At 49.0% G+C, this 9018-nt stretch overlaps 1 protein-coding gene across 2 annotated transcripts in view; it reads left to right on the top strand.

The window, feature by feature from the left end:
- Positions 1 to 208: 208 nt before the first annotated feature.
- Positions 209 to 9018, top strand: part of PUSL1 (pseudouridine synthase like 1) — a 24079-nt gene continuing 15269 nt past the window's right edge. The window contains exons 1-3 of one of the 2 annotated variants that reach the window (XM_068658327.1): positions 209 to 580; positions 1779 to 1836; positions 6764 to 6951. In XM_068658327.1, the coding sequence (XP_068514428.1) occupies positions 522 to 580; positions 1779 to 1836; positions 6764 to 6951 (305 nt within the window). In that variant the 5' untranslated portion in view covers positions 209 to 521. The remainder of the gene's footprint in view (positions 581 to 1778; positions 1837 to 6763; positions 6952 to 9018) is intronic. The other variant, XM_068658326.1, reaches the window with a different exon arrangement.

Below are 9018 nucleotides of genomic sequence, written 5' to 3'. Positions count from 1 at the left end.
CAAACGAAGCCACTTAAGAAACGGCAGTCGCTCTGTCCAAGCTGGAGAGCAGCTGAGCAGCCAAGGCGGAGGATTTCCGAGGTTTTATTCCCTCACCATCACCGCCTGGGCCCTCGGGGAGCCGCTCAGGGACTGAATTTCTCTGAATTTCCCCCTCGCTGCAGGGGGACGCGGGGCTGCAGCGCCCTGTGATGGCGGCCGCCTCCCACCACAGCCTCGCTGAGGCGGCGCCGGGCGGCGGCGGCGGAGCATTGCCGAGCCCCGGCCGCTTTCCCCCGGCCCCTCGGCCGCTTTCGAGCAGCTCCGAGGCCTCAGCAAGGCCCGGGGCCGTTCCCTGAAGGCCCCGGTGGCGGAAGCGGGCGGTGCTGGGCGGGCCTGCCGGGGGGAAGCCGGCCGAGGAGGGGCGGCGAGGCCGGGCAGGGCGCCGGGGGAGCCCCCTGGGTCGCCTCGGTGCTGTGGTGGCGGCGGCGCCCCCCGGAGCCGGGAGCGGAGGGGAGAGCTTGTCCGGTGGCCCAGCGAGGATGGTTTCTCCCCCAACGCGATATTTAGTGTTTTTTCAGTACTTTGGCACTAAATATAGGTAGGTGCGGGCGCTGCCCCGTGTGCTGCACGTGAGGCGGTGCCCGGGGAGCCCCGGGTGGGGATGGGGAGGCTGCAGGGAGGCGACTGAGGGGAAAAAAAAAAAGAGAGAATAAAAAAGAAAAAGAATAATAATAATAAAAAAGAGTGCAGGGGTTTGGGGGAGTACAGAGGATATTTGGGGGAGAACAGTGGACTGGGGGAGAGCTGCTACACGTGCCAAGTCGGTGAGCATGGGCAGGGAATTGGGCTGCCACAGGTAAATATTAGAGGATATTTCGGACAGGAAAAGCAGCAAATGGGCAAAGGGCAAATGTGAAAGGGCAGAGAGGAAGGTGAATGTGGATACAAGTCGGTGGGAGTGCAGGTAATTACATTTCCTGTGGTGTGGTTTGGGAGAGCCAGCGGTGTGGGGAGCTGGTTGCCCACACTGCCCTGGAGATGCAGGTGGAAAGCTCCGTGGTGGAGAAAGGGAGCTGGGACTGCCTTTCCCCAGGCCTTAAACATCCCACATACGTCGTTAGGCTTGTTTACATAAAAAAGAGTGTGTGGGAGAATTATTGCAGCCCCAGCTTGTGGAGTCGTGCCTATCTACATGAGGGTTTTCCAGAATAACACCACCATAAGCCAAAACCCACACTTCCCTTGCACAGCAGAGTTTGTCTCGTTGTGGGTACTGGCCTAAATTACCCTGCGTGGTTGCAGGTAGGCCGAGTTTGGCTTCAGGACATCTCTCTGCACTTCAGTGCCTTCTGTGAGTGGCTGTGCCTCCTGCAACAGAGAAGGAAGCTCATCCCAAGTTGTGTCTTCACATCCACAGGGCCTGCAAGAAAGGGTCCTACAATTCAGACCCTGAAAAATCTTTCCCTGCAAACCCTTCTCTAGTGGAATTTGCCTGCCTCATCTTCTCAACCCATCAGAAGGACCAGTTCAGGAGGTAGCACTGGCAGGATGATTTTTGTGTCCAGTCACCTTTCCAGAATGCCACCGCTGCTCCTGTTTTTGTGTCCATTTTTCAAAGTGTTTTTGTTCCTGCAAGTTGTGTAAAAAGATCTGGGTTGCTCGGCAGCAAGCAATTTGATAGTGAGTGCCCAGCATTAACTTCTGGATGTGTTGGTGGACTCTGTGTTAAGATATGGTGTAGAAAATGCAGGGTTGTGATATGTATCAATAACTATTGTATTTGTTTTGCTCTGCAGTGGGGTGATGGAAACTTCAGCTAACCAGTCAGGGATTGGAGTCCAGAACTACTTGGAGGTATGTCCTTGTTAATCATATTGTCATTAAAATGAAACTTCATGGTGTTGCCCAGGTCATGTTTGGGGCAACGTTTGGCAGGCCAGGCCCTGCCTGTGTATTAATAGCCAACATTTTCATGATTCTGTTCTCATTACCAGTCAGACTCTGTGGTCACAAACTGGAGCAGTGCTCCGTGCTGTGCCTGACTTTACTGGGTGATGGTTCTTGCATCGCCTCGCCAAGCAGCCCACAGAAGGAAAGTGTGATGAGTTAATAGCTTGAAGAGGAGTTCTCAGGATGTATTTGAATGGCTCCTTGCCTGAGACCATTGTGGAGAAAGTGTATAAATATTGTGCAGATCTTGAAAGAAGAGCCCCAAAGGACTTTCTATCTCATTTATCTAATCCTCTGAACCATCCAGCGTCTCAGCCCCAGGCGCCGGACTTTGGGTGAGCCCAGCAGTTGTTTTGCATTACCCAAGTCACTTTGTTTTAACAAGCGAATGGGTAGGATGGGTGATTAAAGGGGAAGAAAAAGAAAAAGATAAACTTATTTGGTGTTGTCTTTTCACAGTATCAGCATTTTGCTGGCCAGTTCTGGGATATGTGCTTTGCTTTCATGTGGTGGTATTGATGCTGGGCACTGCTGAGCAGGGCTGTGTCTATTAGAACCACATGAGATGTCTTAAAGCAAGTTTAATAGAAAACTTCTGGGGCCTGTAGGAATTTATCTTCCTTCCTCCATTTCTGTGCAGCCTTGAACTTCATAACACTCGTTTCCAAAGCCAGGAAGGCAACTGAAGGGAAGGGCAAGATTAAATCTGTAATGAGATCCTTATTCCATTCTATGTGTGTTCAGACATTTGTTTTGTTTGCCATTAGAGGCAAGCAAATAACCTGTGAAGTGTAGGCTGTGTGTACCAACAGCTGGTGTCATTAGAAGTGGAGAGGACTGGTTTGTGAGGGTGTTCTGCAGTCCTCCAAGTGCCAAGGTAGAGCTGCTGAACCGTGGCTGATCCAGAGGCCTGTCTGTAACCCTCTGTCACCGTGTCTGTATCATACAGGACGTGCAGATGTCTGAAGGAGCTTTTTAATATCTCTTCGAGGCAGGCTTTGCAGCCAAATGTATTTGGAGACAATATATTTGACTTGAAATACTTGGAAGCCCGGCTTGCTTGTGGTGGGTCCAGAGCAGAATTCCAGACCTTGCTTTTCCAAATCAGGATGGTGGAGACCTGTGATTTGTCCCCCTGCAACGAGGAGGGCAGTACACGTGCTGCAGGGCTCCGTGTTCCAGTCCCAATTCTTACAGATGCCCCTCCTGGAAAGGAAAATCTCCCGTGCAGCACCTTTTGCTGAAGTGAGCAGCTTCTACTTGTGCTCACAGGCACCATGTGTGAGGCCTGCTCGGATCCACAGAATGAAGTTCCTTTTTGTGTTGGGTTTGAAGCATCTCCTGAGCGTGCTGTTTCCCATTGTGCTGGTGAATGCTGCCCAAAACTAATCCTCCCACATGAAGCACTGCTTTGGCCAGCAGCCTTGTGCTAAGTCCAGATATTATTCCTCATGAAAGGAAGAGAGGGAGAAAGAGAACATAGATGAACTCTGTGCTATGCAAAGCAGCTTTGGTACAACTTCCCTTTCTCAGTTAAGAAAAAAGGAGGAGGAAAGAAAGGAAAACTGACTCAGAAGTGTTACCTTCATTGCCTGTTTGTATAATCATTCCAGCAGCATGGAAGATTGCTTTGGAAACCTTTCCTTGCAGCAGGAGCCACTTTCTCAGCCTTTTCTTCTTGGCTTTCACTACATTTCTCTCTTCCTGTGAGAATGAATTAGGCTCTTAATTAGTTTCAGTTGACATAGCACCCCTTGAGTCAGCAGGGCTGCGATGACTTGCAACCAGAAGCTTGCACATTATTATTTATTAGAACCCAGCAACTTATAAATTGTGCAGCATCCCTGGCAATGCAATGTGATTCCTGTGTCTGTGCAGCTAAAACCACCGTGGATGTCTTCCACCGACGAAACCAATAAGCAATCCAGCTGCTGGGAAAGAGCAACACACACACATTTTTTCCAAAATATTCCTAATGCACGTCTTTCTCTCAAGCACACCCATCCTCAACTGCTCTGTCAGGTTCCTTTCGTGGTTCCCAGATGCTCTGCAGGGGTCTTTGGTGGCTGAGCATCTTGAGCAGTTTTTTATTTAGACTTCAGGGAGAGAAGTGGGTGAACTTTTGCTTCCCAGCCATCGCCGGTGTATGTTAACAGGCCTGTTCTTCATCTCCCCTCTCCAGCATTTGTACAGGGGGGGAAAGAGAACAGAGCTGTGAATAATAATAGCAATCTGGAATGTGGATTTGTATCGTTCTGGCACACAACAATGGAAATTTCAGTAGGATTCAAAATATGGAAGTGCTTAGTGAATGAATCTGGTTAGCAGAACAGGCCTGCTAAGTGCAAGTAATGCTTTCCCCTGCACCACTGCTGTGCAGGGCAGTACAGGTACAGAGGGACACCCAGGGATGCTTGTTGCTGCCCCAGGAACATGGTCGTCTGGAACAGTTATGGCTCAGGAAGTAAAGGCAGGATGGAAGTGAGTGCAATCCAGCTCAGCAGGTGCCCAGCCAAGATTTCAGTGCCTGTCACCAAGCAAGAAGGACACGTGCGTGCTGTCTGGCCTAAGGAAGGGAGCAGAGACCTGTGAATTTTGAGAAAACGAGAGGAGAACCCAGCTCCTTGTTTCCTGCATCTCCTCTGCTGCTTTTTAGCACCCCTGGGATAAAACTGCTTAACTTCTGCCTCAGCTTTCCCCCGCTGGAATCCAGAGCTGAAGCCCGGCAGGGCAGGGACCTGAATCAACAGCAGCAATTTTCGAGTTCCTCAGATGACAGCCCTGCTGGTTTTAGCCATTTTATTTTTATTTTTTTAAGGGCAGGAAAACCTGGTTGCCGTTCAAGCAGTTACTAAATGTAAATAACACATCTTCTTTTTGCAGCTCAGTGTGGGTTACGTTGGCAGATCAGGGCACACAGGAACCAGCAGAGGACGGTACCAGCTGCCTCCAGGCCCTCTGGATGGCACAGAGAGCACACGTACGTAGGTGAGGAGTCAGTAGGGAATTGCCTGTGAAGAAGTTCAGCAAGAAGTGCTCTCTGTAAGGAGATGATTTCTCTCTGTGAGTAGAAAAGCGTGCAGGAGAAGGGCAGCTGTGAAAACACCCCACCGTGGAGCTGCCTCTGTGGGTTCTGTGGCCAGAGCAGGGAAGCAACCAGATTCACCTCGGAGCCTGCAATCCTCTCCTCCTCCCCAGTCTGCTCTCCAAAAAGGCCCAACCCTCGCAGGCAGAGCAGAGATCCAGGCTTTTTGGTGTTCCTGTTACCCAGCTCTGTCTGGATGCAGTGCGGGAATCCAGAGGAGTGCTGCATCCAAACTTCCCCGAGGCCATAGCAAGAAGAAGGGAGGATGTTCTCCCCTCTTCTCTCTTCCTCTGCCTCCTCTCAGCTCTCTTTCCACTGGCACTTTTGTGCCTGGCAGCAAAGGAGGGGGAGGCGAGGCCAGGGGAAGAGGAGCCTGCAAAACCCAAACATATCTGTGCAGAAACTTTGCTCTTAAAAGCAGCTTCTGCTCAAAGACAAATTGCTGAGGCACAAGCCAAGGTCTGCTGCAGAAAACTATTTGATTTCTGTCTGCTTCTCTCTGCTTAAGGGCGATAAATAAAGATTTTCATTGTTAATTGTAACCACATGTGAACTCCAAATAGAAGGATTAGGAAGGGGAAGAGGCTGGGGTCGTTTCTGTTCTGTTTCCCAGGCCTTCCTCTGCCGCTCAGTTACGTTTTTCCTTGCCTCCCTGTGCTTGTTAATGGTGTGTTTCTGAGAGCCCAGAATCCTGTCTGCTCAACTCATAGGAATCTGGAAGGCATTTGTGAGTCAGCAATTCAAGCTTTATTGACTCTTGGTACCAAATTGAAATCTAATAAAGACCACTGCTGGGTTCGCTGCTCAGGAGGGGAGATGGAAGAGCAGGAAATTTCTAGCCATTCATCTGCTTTTCTGCTTTTCTTTGTTTTCTGTTTTTCCCAGTCTTGCAGATATGCTTCATTCATAGACCCTAATAAATCACATCGGGTTTTCTGTCTCAGGGCTTGTCGTCGCAAAGACAAAAACTCTTTTGCAGCTCTGGTAACCTACTTCCCAACCTTGCTGTGTGGAAGACCTGCTGTGGTTTTAACATTGTTTTAGGAAGTTACTGCAGTCCCAGGGTTTCTGACCCACCAGAGTTTGCCTTTGCCCCTTACCAAAACCTGCCCTGCCTTTGCTAAATGTAGACCTGTCTGGGAAGACCCTGAAATATTTGGCAGCCGATTAACTGTTTAACTCCATTTTGTGTGCATTTTCTGATCATCTTAATTAGAAGACACTCTCTTAAGGACTGTGGAAGGAGGGAATATCAGGAAGCTCTGTCCCGTGACCGCTGGTGGTGTGTGGCTGTCCTGTGGTTCTTTACACCTGCTGGGATGGTTCAGCATCAGCTCCTCCACTGCTGGTGTGTTTTATGAGAGCCGTGCCTTGATTCTTAGATCCATTTATATATCTCAGTGGGACTGATAACTGCGTCACATCAGTGCTGTGCTGCTTCTCGCCTGGTCCCTGGCTCCTCCTCCACTCATAACAACTAATGGAAGCGTGTTGCCTCCTGTAGCCCTGCTCCTGTCGGGGATGGAAAAGAAATCCTGCCTGCAGCAATAGCTGCACTATTTTACACCTTTCTGCTTAGCAGTGAGTTGCAGAGGTTGTATCTGGGTATAAATGGGTAACTCTCTGTCCTCTTTTCTACTCACCTAATGATATAAGCAAAGGATGTGGAGATCCTGAGGATTGTGGTTAGCAAGGGGGAGAGCACTGCTTCTCCTGTTCATGGTTCTGTCTCACGTTGACTTGCAGAAGGCAGCACAGAACCTGAAGCCCGTTGTTCCCATCAAGTTCCACATCTCCAGCCGAACAGACAGTGGCGTTCATGCTCTCTGCAACGCTGCTCACCTCGACATCCAGCGGGCACCTGGGAAGCCAGCTTTTCAAGAGAGAGAGCTCATCCGTGGTCTAAATCACCACCTGAAGTCTGAACCAATCCGGTGAGTTAGTGGCAAATCAAAACCTTTTATTTCACCCTTGCTGGAGAAGAGGGAAATTAAGCAGTGATCTCCCATCTTCACTCACAAGATATGTTTTTTCCTGTTTTGTGTTGGCAAATCACTCCCATGCACGTCTCTCCACTACTGCCAGATCGCTCGTACATTCAAGACTGGTGCTGTTATACTGTTGCTCTTAGGAGATCATCTATCCTGGCACCACTAAAACAAAAAATCCTGTGAGAGACGAGGGTCACCATGCGAGCAGTGAACCCACTGCAGTGACTTTCATTTTCCATGAGCCATACATGAACTTTCGGTGATGCTTTATTCCCCAAACTCATTTTCTTTGCTTGCTGAACTCGCACCTAACAAAAGCTTGGCTGCAGCATCGCATCTGACTCGTATCTGTGCAAAAAGATGAAAAACAGACAAAATTGCTTTTAGTGTCAGCATTCTGCTCCTCCTTTCCATCGCCATCAACTTCTTTTCTTCCCAGCTAGACCACAGCCACCACATGACATGATTTAAAGAAGTTGCATGACAAGCTCCAGTTTAATACTTTTGTAACAAAATTGGATTGGTTTTGCTCAATGGGATAGATAAACAGCCCTCCTTATCCTGTACCCAGCTGTAAATGACTCGGGAGAGCTGCATGTGAATTTAGTAAGGGGGTTGGCACAACAATTTACAGAGAACAGAACAGCTGCCATTTCTTTTTCCTATTTTCTTGTTTTTTTCTTTCTTTCTGTTGGAGTTATTGCTTCTTCTTGCAAAATCTCAGAATGGACTTATTCTGCGTGAGACCCAGGTCTAAATGCCCACCCTCAAAGGCAAAGAATCAGCAGTTTTTGCCAGGAACTTGCATCAATTAGATAAGCAATTGCTCTGCCTTGTGAATTTTTCAAAAGGTGGATTGAATTTAATTTTCTTTGCTTTCCTTTCCAAGCTGTCGTGCAGTTTCTCTGTCAGCTGCCAAACAGTTGCTGCGTTCTTCCCCAAGCACGGGTGCGTTTTTATGGTTAAAGTGTAAATCGAATGGAATATTGGGGTTTTTAGGCTGAAAACCAAATCTGGGCTGGTGTTGTACAATCAGCATGCCATTTACCAGCAGCTGCTTGCTGCTCTTTACTCTTTCTTGTGCTACTTTGTCTTATTTGTATGAACTGAAAACTGTTCCAGGCATGGACTTTCCCTTATGAGGAGTGTGGCAGAGGATTTCAGAGTGTTGTACGAGGAGGTGGGTGTTTTATAAGGACTCTTTAGGTGAGCAGCAGCACCTTGATGCAAGATGCCAGGTGGTAATTACTCAGAGGACCTGGCTGCTCCGTTTCACGTTACTGCTCTCTGGTGCCATCAACATAAAGGAAGATTATGGAGACAAATTCCCCATGCCAGAACAAGAACCCAGGACAAAAAAGCAAATCCCTCCCCACCCCAGCGATGGGATTGCTGTAAGAGTAGTGGCATGACTGTGAAGCACCCTCCCCCTTCCCACTTCACCCAGCCTGCTTTATTTTCTAATCTCCTCTTTGTGAAACAGGGCCTGACCCAAATGCCAACGCAGCAAGGCCTGGGATTTGAGGGCTGACATCATACTTGCATCTGTCCTTCATTTTGCAAGGGAGGGTTCCGGTTCTCCATGGCCTGTGGAGCAGGGAACCCAGCTCTAGGTGTGCAGGCACTCAAACAATTTGGGGTCTGAGGGAAGGAGCGATGAATGATGATGTTTCTTTTCTCCCAGGAGGTCCTTCATGCGTGTCCCCCATGGCAGAGTGAGATGGTTTGGTTGGTTGAAGCTGTGTGCGCTCTGCAGAAGGTGTTGATCTGCAATTTAATCAGCTTCTGACTTTTTTAGAGCGTATTGCAAGCACTCAAACCTTCACCTGAGGTAGGAGCCTGAGGAAAGCTATCCCAAGTTGCAGTCTTCTCTAACCTTGAATGCTCAGGTGGGTGTTCAGGCACCTCTGCAAGGTGTGTGCCTCTGCTTTTGGAAGCAGGGAATCAGATTGCCTGCCAGAGGTAGGCAGCTCACCCACGGATGTGACAGCAGCGAGACATTGCAGCATC

The sequence above is a fragment of the Anas acuta genome, chromosome 22, assembly GCF_963932015.1.
Source record: "Anas acuta chromosome 22, bAnaAcu1.1, whole genome shotgun sequence".
NCBI classification, from domain to species: domain Eukaryota; kingdom Metazoa; phylum Chordata; class Aves; order Anseriformes; family Anatidae; genus Anas; species Anas acuta.
This window is presented reverse-complemented; position numbering and strand designations above follow the sequence as displayed.